The following is an 18,388-nucleotide window of genomic DNA, read 5'->3' as shown; positions in this document are numbered from 1 at the left end:
AGGAATTTAAAAGTGAGGAAATGTATATTGTACCTTCTGGGTGTCTTTCCTGCTACTGAGGTCCCTCTGTGCAATGTTGGTGGCTGGTTCTGCAGTATAGAAGTTTTTGGATGGATGGAACCTATACAGGTTGTGTATCCCTTATCCGAACTGCTTGGGACCAGAAGTGTTCTGGATTTTGGACTTTTCCTGATTTTGGAATATTTGCATATTGTAATGAGATATCTTGGGCATGGGATCCAAGTCTAAACACGAAAGGTTACTGTACACTGTATTTTATTTTTTTTAGGTTTTACTTAAAGTATAAAAACAAATAAGCATTGAATTTACGATAGCTACAGGTAGCTGTAAATGTAATGAAAACTAATTGCAAGAAAATTTACAGTGCAATGTTGCTGGTCATGTTAGACTCAAACATGGCATTTTAGGTGAAGATGAAATTCAGATTTCATGTGAAAATAATGTTTTGTTGGTGCTGTGGGCGCATGCCATGGTGGTTTCTGGATTTTGGAGCATTCCGGATTTCGGATGTCCAGATTAGGGATACTCAACCTGTATAATGGAAAACAGGTAGCAAAAAGACAAGGACATTCTTGAATTATCCCTGACTTTTAGCCCTGTACTAAAGCCTCCCCTGTACTTGGTGTTCTAATTGCAAGATGTTTCCGTACATCCACTACTGTGGATATATGGAAAACCTCTGAAGATCCAGCAAGCATTGCCTTTGAATCAAGACTTGCTGTCCACTAATCAAGCTTCTCAGAATCTCAGGTTAGGGCATTGTGAGCTGTAAGAGGTTCCACAGCTCTTGAATCCTGGGCTTGTGGCTCTCAAATTCTGACAATTAGCTTGGTTTGAGTGAATTCCGTTTCCTCTTCTAGAATGTAAAATAGCACTTTCAGAAAGACATTCCAAACAGTTTAAGATCTGTGAAAATGTGGTGCTTTGTTGACCTTGACCAAAAATGTGGCAAAACATGATGAAGCTTGTGGCAGCTTCTGGGGTATCATTTTGTAAGCGGGTGGCTGCAAATAGCTCCAGGAGGAGGGTGTGGTGTGATCCAAGTTTTTATTTCGGTCTTTGACCAGCCGGGGTGTGGTCTGTTTATCATGCAAGGCCAGTCTGGCAGTAGATGCTAGAAGTCTATTAAAAGATAGGAAGTCAGAAATGTTGGCCAGATTTTTCCAGCATGACTTCTAGAACAGCTGTTGAAAGACTGTTCTGATTGTCTAGTTGAAATTGTTTCCGAAGAGATGGCAGTGATTATAAAGCTTGTTTTAATGTAAAAGGAATCGGCCTTTTGAAACCTTTATGTGTATCAGGTGATTCAAGGTAGGGCCAGTTTTCTCGAAAATCAGTGCTTGGTGATATTCTGTAACTTTACTTATATTTGGCTAACCACAACAGACCCAGAATAAAATTAAAGTACAAATAAAAGTGCAACTTGATTTGTTAGGTATAATGTAATATATGACTTTTCTGGATCTGACTTTCTTTGGTGAAAGAAAGAGACAGTGGGGTCTCTGGTTTTATCAGTGTTGTGTTTAATCAGATGTTACATAATGTACTGCATCATTAAATGAAGAGAGCTGTCTCATCTCCTGGCAGCCTCTTGCCTTTTTAAGCCTTTCTGTACATGTTTTGTATTCCAGCGTTGGTTTACAAAGCTTCCTCCGGTATTGACCTTTGAACTTTCCCGGTTTGAGTTCAATCAGTCTCTCGGGCAGCCAGAGAAGATACACAACAAGCTAGAATTCCCACAGATAATTTATATGGACAGGTAAGATGCTGGTATAATATACACAAGTTCAGTCCTTCGGATTCTTCCAGAGAACTAGTGGCATGGCTGAACAGGTTTTGCAGAGATCATGTGTTCTTGCAGCTGCGGAGAGGGCCCAGCCTCGCAGAACACACAGATTACATGCTGTTGTATTCCTCCCTTAGGTTCTTGTATAGTAACAAAGAGCTAATTCAAGCCAAAAGAGAAGAGCTGAAGAAACTGAAGGATCAGGAAACAGTTCTGCAGCAGAAACTGGAAAGGTGAATAGCCATTGGTTCCAAATTAATGTGTCTCACAAAATAATATCTGTGGCCTGTGATGGCGGTACAATGGATGCTTCTGCTTTTAATCCAGTATGAATCTGACCCAACTGCACTGGCCCGAACCCCACTTGATGTGGGAGAAGCAACAACTAAATGCCACAGAACCCCCAGTGCAAATGTGGTTCACTGTTGGCAAGTGTAAAGTGATGCACATTGGGACGAAAACCCCCAACTTCAGGTATACACTGTTGGGATTTGAGCTGTCAGTGACTGACCAGGAGAAGGATCTTGGGGTCGTGGTGGACAGCTGGTTGAAAGTGTCAACTCAGTAAGCAGCAGCTGTGAAAAAGGCCAGTTCAATGGTAGGGATCATTAGGAAGGGGAATGAAAATAAAACTGCTAATCAATGTTCTCTCTAATTTTTTTCATCTGTGTGCAGAATGAGTTTTGTTCTGGGTGGGAGTATCCAGGCAGTGTCTGCACACATGCATTCAGAATGGGGCCTTGTTTCAACCTGTGCGGGATCTAAAATATCTGGATCGTGATCCGTTGAGCCCATAAGTGAATGGGGTTCTGCGCCTGCGCAGGCACCTCTCGGGTGTTGAGGTCAGAAGAACAACTTGATTTTTACAAAACTTCATATCGCTGCCTCTCTGTATTGGTGGTATTTGCACGAGATGATAAAAGACAATTATTTTTGGTGGCTCACCACGTAGCCCTTGTTTGCGATGTACATTTTAAAGTAAAATCTAAAGAACAGGCATGCTTACAAAGTAGCACCAGGAATGGACATACGATTAACATTGTGTGAACTTGGAGATAGGCACAAAATATAAAGGAAAGTGGCAGTTGGGGACTAATGCTAATTGAACAGAAATTTCTTGTAGTTGTGATCCCATAAGTGTGTAAGAATATGGTGATCCACTAAACCTAACTCTGATGTGTTGTTTCTTAGATACATGAAGTATGGTTCAGGTACAGGCCACTTCCCCTTGCCAGACATGCTGCAGTATGTTCTTGAATTTGCAAGTACAAAGCCATCTACTGCTCCTCCCTGCTCTCAGGCCTCTGAACCAACAGATCCCCAGGCAGAGGGCCGGACTTCAGATGTTCCCCCAACAGAAAGCAGGTAAAAATGGTTTTGTCCACTTGACAATCCAAAGGGTCTCATGATCTCTGTCTCAAGACCCCATTTTCAGTAGTTGTCTTCACCCCCACGCACTTCCCCCAAATGAGATTTTGGAATCCATTTCTTTTTCTGTCTTTCCCCTGTTTGTCCAACTTTCCAATGAAGAATTGGAGCAGAAGCCAAGTGGTTGCTGTCCAATTTTGCACCACTGCTGTGTTTACTGACAAGCACAACTTAAAGCACTGCCTACTTGGCTTCCCATTGGTTGGAAGTGGTAGCATAAATGACTTGTTTGCTTTGTAGGGTGGTAGTGATGCAGACTACTGAGCATGCAGGAGATGCAGCCTCTGCTCCAGCATCATCTCATCAGGAGCTCGTGAGCAAACCCCGCCAGTCATCCAGTTTTCCTGTGGAGATGCTGGAATATCCAGCTCCTCATGTGATCACGCAGGACGAAATGAGTCTCGTTATGACCTGCCTGCAGCGATGGAGGGATGAGGTTGAACAAGACATCAAAGGTCTGTGGCCAGCAGGTGTGAGGAGGAATCAAGATGCTTAGCTTGCATTCCAGATCCATGTATAAGAACTTTGCACAGAGTCCAAATCTCATTTGGGCTCCTAACACCACTCGTGGTGTTGGATTGGTATAAAGTGCTGGGCAGGTAGCCATGCAGGGTGCAGTTCAGTACATGTGCAGCAGCTAACAGAACCTTCTGTAGCTCCTGTTTGCAGAAGTTCTTTGTGCAGACGTGCCTCTAAGTCAGTCATTCTTTATTATGGCCTTAGACCAGCAAAAGGTAAAAGGAGCATGTAGTATTAAAAGCAGATAGAAACAAGAGTCTGTGCCTGTTAACACAGAGACTGTAAGGCTACGAAAAAGGTTCCTATAGGATTACTGAACAGCTAAGAACTATGAGTATCTGTAAAAATAACTGTCAGATTGCTCAAACAGCCTGTGTCTATGAAGTCACCGTAGGGCTCAAGGCTCTGAGATGCTGTTAAAAGCTGCATGCTATCGAACAGCTGCGAAGCTAAAATCAGTAAGGCAGTGAGACGGTTCTGACAAACAGCCCAGCTCAGGCTCGAGCAGCCCCGCCTCGGCTTGGCTGCCTGTGAGAAGTGCTGGGATCCACACAGATCCCGGTGCTTCCATGGCACCAAACCCTGCGCTGAAGCCCAGCTCTTAGCCCAGGTTAAGGGCACAAATGCGCCCTTAGCCCAGCTGCTGGGATCATGTGTCAGTGCCAGCTGCTTGTCAGCTCAAGCTGACAGAGAGGCGGGTGCTCTGGACCCAGGGGGGATCCCCCAATGTACCATACTCAGTGCACAGTGCATTGTGCAATATCCAAAGCCGGGACGAGTCTTTCTGGCTCTCCAGGGGTGGATTGTGTGGGTGTGCGGATGGCGCTCCCAGCAACATTCAGTCGTCTGGGGGGGGAGTTGAGTGAAGTGAAGCCTCTCCCCACCCGGTCCTGTGAATGACCTCAGTGTCTATAAAACATTGAAGATATAAACTGATAGATTAAAGGCAGTAGGGCTGAATGACTGGGAGATTAGTTCAGGCTAGTGGTCAGAGTCTGAATTCTGAATGCTGCCGCACAGAACATTGTATGCTGTGGATGGATCACAGTCTGGGAGTAGTAGGCAGACGTCGTATTGGCCTGAGCGTCCTGGCAACCTTTCAAGTAGTGGGAGGAGAAGGGCATTTTGTACATCTCTGTAGAACAGGCGGTGAAGGAGGACATGCTCAATAGTTTTGACTTGCCCCAAGTCGCAGGGGCACAGACATTCCAGGAGAGGAATCTTCCTGTATCTTCCTTCAGCCTCTAAGTAAAAAACTTGATTTTTTTTTTTTAAGTGAGGCTTTCAGGAATGAATCTCATGTTATCCTGTGTTGAGCCAGATCCCTATTTTTGTACTGTATGCTGATAGACTTGTAGCCTCAACAGTCCTTGTCTTTATGATTGCTTGTGTAAAATGGGTTTGCTGCTGAATATTAATTTGCCTCTGTGCTAGAGATGGCTGCTACTTAATGCACAATAAGACATGGTTGTAGGGATATATGATGGACCATAACTGCACAACCCACTTGCACCTTATAGGAGCCTAAAGGTGGTAACCAATTGCAGCTGAAATATCTGTAAATGTCAGATAGGGAGGGATGGAGCAGTAGCATCAAACATGACTAGTGAATTGTCTGTTTGTTAACAGAATTGAAGAGCTCCATTGCCCTGCTTGGTCAGTCTGTTGAGCAGATGTACTCTGATCCTCAGCTCCATCAGGTAGGATGTCTGACTCCTCATTGGGGGTTATAATTTGAATGCTATGCTGCTTTTCTGAGGAGCAAAGCAGCTTCCGACATTAGTAGAAGGGACAAATACATGCAAGCAAAGAGAGCCAATAATGGAATCCTGCTGCAAGTTCCTTGGAAGCAAAATTTTGTTATCTTGGAAAATGCAGCAATTCCACCAGGCTGGGCCCAAATGATTAGACCTTTGTGCCAAGGAAATCCATCATCGATCCTCCAGGCAAAGTGGACAAAGACAGTCTCAAGAGCCAAATATCTGGTGGGGGAGGGAGAATGAGTAGCGGACTCTAGTAATTGGGATTTTGGAGTCTGTAAAGCATCCCGCAAATAATGAAATTACTTTGCTTTTCAATAGGATTGTTAATGGGATTCATTAGCCTCCTTTTCTAATTAGATATTCTCAAACGGAGGCAGTTGGTGCTTACTGATTTCTGTACTTGTGCAAAGGAGCTGTAGATGTTATCAACTCTGCCAGGTCTCTTGATTACAGCTTGCTGCCCTCTTTTCCTTTCCCCCTCACACACATTGGGCTGCAACCATTCAGTCAGTGGATTGAAAGACATAGAACTTCCACCTCTCTGTCTTGCCCGGAGGAGCTTCTGCCCTTTCCCTTCAATATGGACTGGCTGTGTTCTGGGCTGTGCAGAGCCTGTCTCAGTAAAGCTTGGGCTTCCGAATTTAGTCATATTTATCAAGCTATTGCTTTTTGACCTTGCTTTTCCAGCAAGTGGCTTGTATTTGACCCATGAAATGTTTCCGGGTTTTGAACCTGAAGTTTGCACTATGGCTGTAACTGAAAAGTTGCCTGTCAGCCCCTGCTTGAAGCTGTGATTGTATGAATGGATAGTTCTCACAGGCACAGCAGCTGGGAATGTCTCTGGATCTGTCATGAGCAGGTCATGTTACTTCACCTGCTAAAAATAAGCCTGATAGTCTCTTCTGCATACTTTACAGGTCCCTTATCACTTGCATGCTGTCTTGGTCCACGAAGGCCAGGCCAATGCTGGCCACTACTGGGCCTACATCTACAACCAGCCCCGAAAGAGTTGGCTCAAGTATAATGACCTCTCTGTGACAGAATCATCCTGGGAAGAGCTAGAAAGGGACTCGTTTGGAGGCCTGAGGAATGCCAGTGCCTACTGTCTGATGTACAGAAACGAAAGGCTCCCCCACTTGGCAGCAGGTAACGATTCCAAACCGCTTGCACAGAGGATCTTGAGCTGTGGACTCCTCGTTGAGCCCTGCCGGCAGTGTCCCCAGTCTCTGCTGGTGGCCCATGGTGGCTGGCTTGCACAGAAGAGTTCTTAGGGTCTGGAATAGATTGCTCTCTCCTGATGTGCGGGTGGCATCTGCATCCAGGCTGGCCTCTATGGCTGCCTGCCAGGTGTATTCAGAGGCCCAGAGCATGAATAACCAGCAACTAGCTCTTCATTATCCCTGCCACCGAGTATCTTGCAGTTGAGCCCAAGAGGGTGCAGCAGAAGGGTGAAAGATCAAATCAAATCTGGTCTGGAAGCCCTTTGCCAGCTGAAATTGGGTGACTGTTAGTTGGGCAGACTTCCTTAGCGGTGGCGACGGCCCATTTGAAGGAGACTCTACTCACTGAGCACACAAGTTAGAACCAGCTTCTTAATGGCTGATGTTACCTGTTATGTGTTTGTGACTTTATTCTCTTCTTGTTGCTGCTCTGAATCTTAACGTTCAGTTAGCCTCTGTGCTTTTAAGCTTTTCTAGGATATTTTACATCTTGGATTTTCTCTTAAGGCAGAGGTTCTCAAGCTTTGGCCCCCAGTTGTGGCCCAAGGGTGAGAACCTCTGCTTGGACAGGAAAGTAGCTTCTTCTCATTTGAAGTCTTTATAAGCACCAGGACCATCTGGATATTTGTCTTCCGCAGTAGGTGGTGATGCTGCTGCTGATGATGAGCAGGCCCAAAGAGAAGTGGAATCTCTGACGTGGGAACTTCAGAAGTACATCCGTGATGACAACCACAGATTTGAACAGGAGGTGGCCGACAAGGAGGAGGAGGAGCAGTCCTGCAAGGTGGCCCAGGTGGAGCAGTCCTTGGCCTCGGCAGAAGAAGCACCCTGTTCTCCCGATTCAGGGCAAGGTGTGAGAAGCAAGCTACTCTCTCACTGTTGGTTCACTCTGGTCCCTCCACCCCCACCCCCACCCCACCCGTGCTACTGTAGCTGTTGTCCTGGGCCTGGCGTGACCCTCATCCCAACATCTAAACCGTCGGTAAGACCTCGGAAGTCAGAGCAAACACTGTGGACCAATTTCTTTCTCCTCAGACCAGTCTCCACCTAGTGACCCTGAGGCCCGTTCACTCTCCTCTGAGCATGCTATGATCACCAGAGATCAGACCGCTCAAGCCATTGCCAAGACTGCAGATGTGTATGAGAAGAGTGGTGCAGAGGTTGCTTTCAAGAAGGTGAGGAGAGCGGGCACTGGCCATGATGCTGGCTACTGTTTCCGTAGTCTTGTGTTGCTCATGCGTCTGCTCCTGCTGCATCTGACTCAAGCCTTTCTGCTTTGCTTCTCTGACTTCTATTCCTTTTGACTTCTCTTTATTCTTCCTCTCTCTGCTCCCGACACAGTCAAAGGAGGCAGAACCAGCCAAGGCCCTCCTGGAAGAATCAAGCCTCCCAGCTCTGGCAGAGGAGCAGCAGAATGCCGCGGGGACGGAGGCTTCTGCCCTGCCAAGCTCCCAGATCTCTGAAGTGGAGATCCCCAGTGTGGGAAAGATTCTAGTTAGATCTGATGCAGACGGCTATAATGAGGAGGTACATGGCCGAGTGCCTGTGTGGTTCTGCAGTAAGCAGTGTTTGAGACAAACTGCTTTGGGCTCTGAACTATTGTGGACTGGAAAATGCTCTTCCAGACTCTCGCTGGCCTTGCTGGGTGCATCACCTTCTCATTCTTGTACACTCTTTGCTGATCACAAATGCATTTACTTGGAAATATCTGGCAGCCATCCCTGAAGCATAATTTCAGAGGAGCTTAGCATGGCAGTCGTAATTTCCCACCACTATTTCATGTGTCCTGTCAAATTGGCTTACATAAAGCACAACTGCATTGGGGCTGTTTCTGCCCCTTCCAGCGCAGGCCCTCTCTACTCTGATACTTAGGAGGTGGTGGTGCTGCTGGCGCTGGCGGCTGTTTCCATGGCTGCTTATCCCATTTCACTCCCCTGACTTCTGGAAGTTGGTGGTTGGTTGCCTGTCTGTGCCCCTCATTCCCTCCCCTGGATGGGAAGTCTGTTCTTGCCATCCAAGAGTAGCAACAGAGCACCCAAGTGCAGCAGCTGGCACCCATAGGAACATAGGAAGCTGCCATATACAGAGTCAGACCATTGGTCTATCTAGCTCAGTATTGTCTTCACAGACTGGCAGCGGCTTCTCCAAGGTTGCAGGCAGGAATCTCTCTCAACCCTATCTTGGAGATGCTGCTGCCAGGGAGGGAATTTGGAAGCTAGATGCTCTTCCCAGAGCGGCTTCAACCCTTAAGGGGAATATCTTCCAGTGCTCACACTTCTAGTCTCCCATTCATATGCAACCAGGGCAGAGCCTGCTTAGCTAAGGGGACAAGTCATGCTTGCTACCACAAGACCAGGTTAGAAGTGTGGCTTTTTATCATTCTGGGAAAGTGTGGGAGCGCATGTGGTAGTTCTAGATCCTGGCTGCTTTCCTGTGCATAGAAATGCTCTCTGGGAGTGTTGTCAGGTTGGTGTGAACCATGAGTTTGCCTCTGGGGCTCTTGGCCATGGTAAAGAAGCCAGTCAGCAGGAACCTACCACAGATCAAACGTGTTCCTTCACAAAACCACTGTTGTGGTGTTCTGGAAAGGGGGGGAAGCCGATGGAAGACTCACCTCTGCATTCCCTGAAGCTGTTTGGAATTTTTCCATCCCCTTCCCTCAGAGAGGCTGTATTGGTAGATCTGATACCATTGACTTGCTCTGTTTGTGCCGGTCTTCAATGATACATAGACCCACCACCCCCTCCCCCTTCCACTCACCTGATGCTTCCGAATGGACATGTAGAGACAATAAAAAGAATTTTCATGGAAGGGCCCAGAACTGTGGTGTGGCCTAAAATTGGTATGTGTGGACACCCAGATGCGGCAACAGAAGGGACTCCTTTAAGTAGAGCTTGGCTCCCCGCCCCCACCCCCCACACAGCTTCCCTGGACAACTTGTCTGCAAAACCCTTACATGTTCCTCCTCCTCCTCCTCTTCTTCTTCTTTTCCTTTTTCCTGCGGCTCTTTCCCCTATCCATCTTCTTTCTTTTTCTGTTCTTTGTGGCAGGTGATGCTTAGTCCCGCCATGCAGGGTGTGATCCTGGCTATTGCTAAAGCCCGTCAGACTTTTGATCGGGATGGGTCTGAAGCAGGGCTAGTCAAGGTACTTATTTGGAGCTGGATTCACAGGTCTTCCTCACATTGGTGGGTAGTGTGCCATTGGTGTCTCCTGTTGCTGGGTAGCCTTCATGGCAGGATGGCAGCTGACTATTTCTCTTGCTGACCCGTGATGTTTCCCAGGCACAGGATTTCTTTCTCCATAGTCATTGGAGGACAATATTCTCCTTGTATCCTGTCAGAGGGATGACTTCTCTCGTCCTGCTTTGAGGCGGCTTCTGGAGCCTCCTCTCAGGGGAGGAGAGAACTTGGGTTTTTTTTTTAGTCCTGCCTTGTTAAAGTATCAGGTCTCCTGCATTACACTTTTTTAGGAACAGTACAGTCACAGATCAAAAAAGGGGTAACACGTGAAAAACAAAGATACCTCAAATGGAAAGACCGTGTGAAAAGAAGAATACTCATTATAGCTTTAATATAGTTTTTGTATTCTTATTGTTTATACTCTCATATATCTTTGTTTATAGTTATTGATCTTGTATTTATGGTTCCTATATTTTTAGTAAGTGCATTGATATTCTATATTATTCTCTTGTGACTTAGAATTTATAAAATCCATTTTGAGCAAGTTTAATAGTTTCTAATATGTTTTATTAGTTTTCCACTGTATTTTTCTTTTTTTCACACGGTCTTTTCATTTGTGGTTACACTTTTTTTAGAAGCAGCATTTTCTTCCTCTCTCTTATTAGACTAGTTCAGAGGTTCTCAAACTTGGGTCCACAGATGTTGCTGGACAACAGCTCCCATCCTTTCCAGCCACAATGACTAAAGGATGCCTGGGGGTGATGGGAGTTGTAGTCCAACATCTAGACACCCATCTGAGAACCCCTGTGTAGCGGATTTGTAGCCTTTGTCTCAGAGCAAGCTCATGTGAGGGAAAGAAATGCCGACTCATCTCTGCTGTGCTGCTTGGCTAGACTTCTCCTAAAACTATCCTGTATTGTCAGTAGGTTCAAAAGGCGGCTGATGCTGCCACCCATTTGATTGACAGAGCTTGAACCTCCCTGGGCTTGTGGTGGAATCCCAGGGAAAACTCTTTATTTTGCTATCAGATAAATACAAAAAGCTACATGTGATGAGAAGACTGATAGCTTCTGAAGGTTTGAGGATGTGATTGCACCAGAGAAGTACCCCTTTGGCTCCGCTTTCCCTGAGTTAAGAGCCAACTCGAAGAGGCTTGTAAAAAGAAAAGACTTCAAAAAAACTGTTTTATTCAAGTACTGCAGACTGCTTCTGACTGAGGCTTTCTTAAATACAGTTAAGAATAATTGGTAGATTGCAAAACTAAGTTGTCTTAGGCACGTTTAAATGTTTATAGAGTCTTTTGCAAACGCCCTAGGTAGGATGGGCCAAGGCTATTGTTCTTATTTCAGTTACACTGCAGAAAACTGCAATAAAACAGTATCAGGAATATGCAAAACACCTGCCCCCCAAGAAATACAAATTCTAACACAAAGTCTGAATAAACAACCTTTTCCCTAGACTAAACTTCCCTTTTCCTTTGAACTCAACAAACTCCAGATGAGAATTCAAGCTTCCTGCCCTCCTGTCTTTCAAGGATCTGCAGAGTTATTTTCCTGCAGTCAAACTCCATGGCCACATGTCCTCCTCTAACAAAGAACTCCCCTCTTCCTGGCAACAGCTCTCTAGGTCCCATTCACCTGGTGTGATTGGTTGAGCCCTGGAGTTCACCAGCTTGTCCGTCAAAACAGGGTTCACTTCTGCTTATCTCTTTATGGAGAGGGGAGTCTGATCACGACACCCTGGATCAGTTTATTTAGGTGGAGGAAGATGTATTTTATGTTTCGCCTTGATTGGAAAAATTGCCGAGCGTGAAGCAAGATGAAGTCCAACAGGGAAGACGCACTTTGCTATGATGATACAGTCCCACCATTTTCCTCTCTGTGGCTAGAATAATTTGCGGACTGTTTGGCATAGTTGAGTGAGTACTTGACCATGTCCCAAGGGGACGGCTCCACTTTCCAGCTGCGATTCCAGAAGCCTCCCAGTCTGGCAGGCAGTGGTCTGCTCTGACTAGGAAGGACCTCACCAGCCAGTCCAATAACTTTCTTGTTTGTTCTGTTGCATATCAGGCACAAGCTTGGTGTGTCAGAGTTGCCTCCCAGAAGTGAAATATCTGTTCATAATAACTTGCTCCCTGTTGCCTGCACATGTTCTGACTTTGGCATGCCAGTTCAAAGTAGAACCTTTCCATGGCAGGAGCATGGCCCCATTACAGTAATCTGCAAAGCAAACTTGGGGCTTTCTGGGTTGAAGGAGCTCTTGGTTACAACATCCCTCAAGGGTTAGGACTGTTGTGCATTCATAAATGAGTCAGAGCTGTCACTGGTTTTCCCAGGCATTCCGTGAAGAATACTCCAGGCTGCACTTGCTGTCCAGAGAGAGCCCCACGCCTCAAAACGACCCCCGGCTTCAGCATGTCCTGATCTACTTCTTGCAGAACAATGCCCCCCAGCAGGTGGTGGAGCGGACTCTTCTGGAGCAGTTTGCAGACAAAAACCTCAGCTTTGACGGCAGGTTGGTTCAGAGTGGAGAAGGAGAAACATGCAGTAGTCTGTGTTAGAACACTTTCCCACAGCAGGCCTACGTGTGCTTCCAGCAATAAACTATTACTATATAGCACTCTGGAAACCTAAAGGTACTAGCTCTGGAATGGGGCCGATAGAAACATCTCTGGGCAGCTATAATTTGATGTGCTCTCGCTCTTGGACACGGCTTCATTTTGTTTGCTCTTTTCTCTCTCTTTCTCCCTGCCACCCCCCCCCCCCCGCCCCAAACAGGTCCATTAGCATTATGCAAGTTGCACAAGCAAAGCTGAAAGAGATTCGCCCTGATGAGATGGACATGGAAGAGTATCAGGTAAAAAGCCTTGCTCACAGAGCTTGCCATTCAAGTGAGATCCTGTTGTGCTGAAGCTGCCGTCAGGATTGTGGCATCTAGCTGCCATGCAAGCCAGTGCTGCTGTTCTTTAACAGTACCAATCTTGTGATTGGTACAAAGGACTGTTCCCTTCAGAGAAGTGGCCAGAACATACATGCGTGCATGCGTGCATGTGTGTGTGTGTGTGTGTGTGTGTGCGTGCGCGGGCGTCCTTAGTTTTATAGGGGTGGGGGTGGGGGAGATATCTATATACTAGTAGATGAGGCCCATTATTGACCAGGCAACATCATTTTGTGTAGATTACACTGAAAGATAAATTAAGTATATGTAATAGAACTTCTTATTAATGTGGTTGAAAAGGGGAAATAAAAGAACAGCTTGACATGGGTATGATTTTAATTTAAAACATTATTTGACTGAATAATTACCATATATAGTAAACTTGACTCTGAGATCTTCTGCTTCTCTTGGGCATGATGTTGCTTAAGAATTACTGAACTGATTATTGAAAAATCTGAGAGCAATCATAGTTTAAAATCTGCTGATTCTATTCAGGATCTCTAAAATTCTTCACTGGGTGTATTCCAGTGTAAAAAGCAATGCATCCAGCTAATTCCAGGGGCAGGGTTGTGTATGCAACATTTGGTATCTGTAGGTCATTGGGAAGCATGACTTGGCTTTGCACCAGCCAGCCTCCCTGCAGAGCTGCAGCAGCCACCCCACCCGCCGGGACATGGTCTCAGGCACCAGTGTTCTGTTTGGGAACTGCTGTGGGTCTGCAGCGAGTGCTCTCTGTGAGCCCCTCTTTTGTACATCTGCACACCAAAAATGTGTGGCCTCCATAGCAAAGACTGGGACCTTTGTCTGCTTGGATCAGGTAGCAAGTACACACTGTTGGGCTGGACAAGATTTGTCTCTCTTGAACTGTCTGACTTTGACTGCTTCCTGTTTTTGGACAGAGATGGCATGAAGACTACAGCTTGTTCCGCAAAGTGTCTGTCTACCTCTTAACAGGCTTGGAGCTTTACCAGAATGAAAAGTAAGCTTATGGCCACCATAGACATCACTTAATCGCAGATCCTTTGGGGACACCTTGGGGTGCTAAATCCTAGGGTTAGGACACAGAAGGCTGAAACTCTGCAAGGATTTGTTGTATGCAGCCTTCTCCTGGCGAGACTAGAGCGTACACAAGGAAAGTGGGGAGGGGGAGGGGAATGCTTCCTCTCTGCCGTGCATGGATGCCTGAAATGGTACAACAAAAGTAATTGCATTAACAGTAGTAGAAGAATCAGAAGTATTCTTTTTAAAATGTCTTGTGTTCTTTCATTTTATATTGTAATTTGTCTTGTGTTTGTGTGTTTTTATTGCAAGTTTTTTTACTTTTGTGTTGTTGTGAAGTGCCCAGAGAACAATTTATGGGACAGCTAACAAAGTTAATTTAGTTGTTAAACTCTTTCACCTTCCTTTCATGTGCCGCTTTCCAGGTATTGTGAGGCCCTGACCTATCTGGTACATGCTTACCAGAGCAATATGTTCCTGCTGATGGAGGGACCCAACCGAGGCGTGGATGAATCTTTGGTTGCTCTCTACAGAAGGAAATGTCTCCTGGTGGGTATTGGCAACAGCAGTGCCCTTCCTTCTGTTCCTTCTCTCCTCCTCCCCTGCCCACCCCTTCAGTGGAACTGGCTGACAGATTGATCAGCTTTCAGCTCAGTTCCTCTTGCTTTTCATTACAGTTTCATATTATTTGCATAAGCAAATTCTCTGTTCTGTCATGACCCACCATTGGCATAGGAAAGGAGTTTGCATTTTCCTTTAACACTTTTAGAAAATGGCACTCCCCCATCTACTTGCAGCCCTCTCTCTTAAGAAGCAAGATTATTCTTCCTTCCTTTATTGTATTGGCTTGCAATTGTCTAGCTTGGTTTACTATTAGACTTGTAGACCTCTAGCCTCCGTAGTCCAGAGCAAGTTGCTGCTGTTTCCTCCAAAGCTGGCTTTCTCACTGCACAGTTCCTTATGCACTTCTCACAGACAAAGAGGCAGATGTGATTGTCCAGGGCAACATAACAGTCCCCGAATGTCTAGTGTTATTCTAAAACTCACAGCAATATTGGACTGTCAACCCCAAGCTGCATATGCGTGCATAGGTTTCAGTTTCTCTTCTCTTCTTCCCCGGCCCAGAAATTGAATGATGCTGCAGCAGTTCGCTTCGAAAGCGGTGATGAGCTTAACGTGGCTGAAGTTGTGAACTGCATGAATGAGATAATCATACCCTGTATGCATCTCATCCTAAACAACAACATCTCCCAGGATGACCTGGATGCCATTGAGGTCTTGAGAAGACATTGGTGTAATTATGTGGGAAAAGAAGACATGAATGGTAGGAAAAGTGCCTATAGACAGAATATTCCAGCACTTCTTGCCTTTTGTTTTCCTTCCACTGTGTTTGTGTTTCCCAAGAGGTCTTTGCATGTGTTGTGTGGATTAGCTTAACCATTGCTGAAACTGAGTGTTTACTAAAATGACTCTCTGGCTTGTTGAATTACCAGATTTGAATGTGTTCAAAACTCAGAATTAAAACCCTTGGTCCCCCTGGTGTTTAAAAGTAGGAATTTTACATGTCTTGGTTGATACTTTCATATGTGCTCCACTGTAGCGCTCCAAACTGGTCTGTTTGTACCAACTGGTGTCTGACTGTTTGTTGGGGTTTCTCTGCTCCTCAAAACTATGTGATGCTCTTGGAGTTGAAATTTGGCAGGCCTGCTGCATGTGGGTCTTCCATGATCAGCAGCACACACTGCTGAAATTCCTCAAAGCTTCAATAGATCTCGTGACTTGGACATCTACATGCATTCCATTGGTTTTACCCAGGAATGGCTTGTCCTAATGACCGGGTGGGGATGGGGCAGGGGTCGCCAAAGGAGGCACAGCTACCTCTGCTTCCTGGAGCTCTGTTTGCTCCAGTGAGAGAGTCACGCTGCCTGCAGTCTGGCCATTCGTCATGGAGAATGGCGCACAATTCTACTTGATGGATGGCCAGGCTGCAAGCAGTGTGTCTCTCACTAACATTGTGGTGGAATGGGGGAAAGAGGAGCAAGCAGAGCTCCAGGAATGAGAGGCAGCTGTGCCTCCTTTCCCTGGCCCACAGGAGGTTAGGATGAATCTCACCTGGCTCTACTCCAGATTCTTAGGTATTGGTTTTGAGTGGTGGAAGAGATAGCACTGTGGGGAATTTTAATATCTGAGTTGAGAGATGTGTGGCTGATGATCTGAAAGTTAAGTTACTGTGCCTGTTTTCACCTGGGTCTTGAAGAAGAATGAATAAGGGTGAAATAACTAAACTCAAAACTGGGTCCCCAGATGCTGTTTCAAAGTAGAAATGAGTCATGGCGGCTGCAGCTGAATTTTCCCTGCAGCTGAATATCTGAATGGTCAGATATGGTCCACTCTGGAGGGTCAAACACTGTACTTCAGGCAAGAGTCTTCCCTGTGATTCGGAGCACTGGTTCCCCAGCACTCGGGGTCATGAGTTGGAATCCTCCCAGAGTGGCATTACTCTCATCACCCAAATCGAGGCTGGTGCTTGCAGGACAGGTTGCATTTGTAACTGTGTATATGGTTACAGAACCCATGAACAGGGTGCTAAGCTCTTCCCCTTCAGTCCTGTTCTGGTTCTGTGACCCAAGCAGAACCTGTGACAGTGGATCCATTCCCTCTTTTGCGTTTGCCTGCATTTTTCTAATACGGTAGTTGTCTTTAGCACATTCTCTGTGGTTTAAAGGCTATAATATGTATGCTCTGTACTGCTTTGAAAGGAGGAAGGAGATGATTGAGGTGTGTTCCAGATTTAATAAAACAGTACTCTAGTCTAGGGTTTTCTTCACTCCTCCTCTTATGCTTCATGGGGGAATTGGTTTCAATCAGAGGCCAAAGCACAGTTTTTGTTCTTGCTAGCATCTGACTTCTTAACTGTCTGGTGGCCTCCTCTTCTCTTATACAGAAGACCTACACTTGAAGCTGCATGAATTTCTGCCCCGTCTGCTGGATTGCGGAGGGAGTAGTTCTGCCGAGGAAGTAGTTCTGAAAGAGCCACCCAAAATCCGCCCCAACTCACCCTACGACTTGTGCAGCAGATTTGCAGCAGTTATGGAATCCATTCATGGAGCCTCAGCTGTGACTGTAAAATAGAAACTGCCAAATCAAGCACAGAGGCTGCCAATTGCCAGTGTGCGGCGTCCAGCTTTCTATTACCTTTGGAATATAGCAACGCGAACACCTGAGAACACTGATCAAGACAATCCACATCCAGACCTAACTAATACTGTGCCTAGAAAAGAAGGGCTACAAGAAGATCATCTCTCCCTGTGTATGGACAGGCAGGAATCAGAACAGGCACCCAGAACTCAAAGCATTTGCCTTTTCTTCCTTCAGGAGCCTCATGGGAAAACTTTTAGGAGTAATATGCAATTCTAAACACAAAGTATTGTACGCACACACACACACACACACGCCTGATACTATATGTGGTATAGCCATTGGGTAATGTGCCTCTCATTGTGAGCATTACACACACACACACAAACACACACACACACACACACACTCTCACTCTGTTGCATTTTCAGAGCACTTGCCTCATGTGCTGATCCAGTTGCATATAGAGTTAGTGTGCCAGCAGCCACGCCCATGATGGTGGAAGCTGGTCTGCTAAAATCTCACAGGAATGGGCTAATGCACACGAGAAGTGCACTTAAATGTGGTGGGTCACATGTAGAAAACGTGCACAGTCGGTGTTTAACCCGTGGCCCATTTCTGCTGGCCTTTGGAGACCTCAAACAGGGCTGGCTCAGGGAATAAGTCCTGGAGGAGAATGTTGAGCAATACATCACTCTTTGAAAAATCTTACACACGAGAGGCTTTAAATGGTGGCCTTCTAGTGGAAGAGGGTGCGAAGAGCAAGGACAAGACCCAGCAGTCTGTGCTGTGCATCTGCCCAGCCACGTGCACATATGCCTGGATGTTGGCTGAGGGCATTCAAGTGGAGTTGCTGCCCCTGGGCAAACGGAGGCGACACCGATACTGGCTGGCAGCAGGAATCCCAGCACTAGGTGGGAGACCGAGCCCCAAAGGAGCTTGCCGTCTCTGACCTCGGGGGGTAGGCTTCCCTCAAAATCAGTCGCAGACCTTAATAATTGCCAGGGCAGTAGTGGTGATGAGCTCACCTAAGCCAGGGTGAGACTTTTAAATAACATGTGCGTTTAAGCAACTTCTGTTTTACTGGAACACTGACGAATCAGGAGATAAAGGGGAGAATACATATTTTGAACCTTCTCTAGTTTATTGAAAAGTGCAATAAATGGATTTTACCCTATTTAAACATAAAATGGCTTGCTTTCATTCTTCTGGCAACTTGCATTTCTTCACCCACAGTTGAGAGGCAAGAAGCAACTTGATCATCCCTGCAGGTTTGCATTAAGCCCTTCCAAAGATGGCCTTTTGCATCCCTCTGGAGGAAGACCTGGACACATTCAAACGGCTTTAGATTTGGGGAAGGGTCAGTTGCTTCAGTGCTTTCAGTTGAGAGCTGCCA

At 46.1% G+C, this 18,388-nt stretch overlaps 1 protein-coding gene across 9 annotated transcripts in view; it reads left to right on the top strand.

Moving 5' to 3' along the window:
• The window catches only part of USP28 (ubiquitin specific peptidase 28), a 28,862-nt gene extending 10,680 nt beyond the window's left edge, over positions 1-18,182 (top strand). For 2 of the 9 annotated variants that reach the window (XM_053269885.1, XM_053269882.1), the window contains exons 11-26: positions 1,653-1,780; positions 1,945-2,040; positions 2,999-3,172; positions 3,476-3,690; positions 5,384-5,454; positions 6,435-6,663; positions 7,376-7,588; positions 7,773-7,912; positions 8,079-8,264; positions 9,788-9,883; positions 12,254-12,432; positions 12,696-12,774; positions 13,755-13,834; positions 14,280-14,403; positions 14,980-15,178; positions 16,799-18,182. In XM_053269885.1, the coding sequence (XP_053125860.1) occupies positions 1,653-1,780; positions 1,945-2,040; positions 2,999-3,172; positions 3,476-3,690; positions 5,384-5,454; positions 6,435-6,663; positions 7,376-7,588; positions 7,773-7,912; positions 8,079-8,264; positions 9,788-9,883; positions 12,254-12,432; positions 12,696-12,774; positions 13,755-13,834; positions 14,280-14,403; positions 14,980-15,178; positions 16,799-16,986 (2,397 nt within the window). In that variant the 3' untranslated portion in view covers positions 16,987-18,182. Of the gene's footprint in view, positions 1-1,652; positions 1,781-1,944; positions 2,041-2,998; positions 3,173-3,475; positions 3,706-5,383; positions 5,455-6,434; positions 6,664-7,375; positions 7,589-7,772; positions 7,913-8,078; positions 8,265-9,787; positions 9,884-12,253; positions 12,433-12,695; positions 12,775-13,754; positions 13,835-14,279; positions 14,404-14,979; positions 15,179-16,798 lie in introns of all 9 variants that reach the window. The other 7 variants (XM_053269881.1, XM_053269880.1, XM_053269887.1 and 4 more) reach the window with 5 other exon arrangements.
• The last annotated feature ends 206 nt before the right edge of the window (positions 18,183-18,388 follow it).

Source organism: Hemicordylus capensis, chromosome 8 (assembly GCF_027244095.1).
Source record: "Hemicordylus capensis ecotype Gifberg chromosome 8, rHemCap1.1.pri, whole genome shotgun sequence".
NCBI classification, from domain to species: domain Eukaryota; kingdom Metazoa; phylum Chordata; class Lepidosauria; order Squamata; family Cordylidae; genus Hemicordylus; species Hemicordylus capensis.
This window is presented reverse-complemented; position numbering and strand designations above follow the sequence as displayed.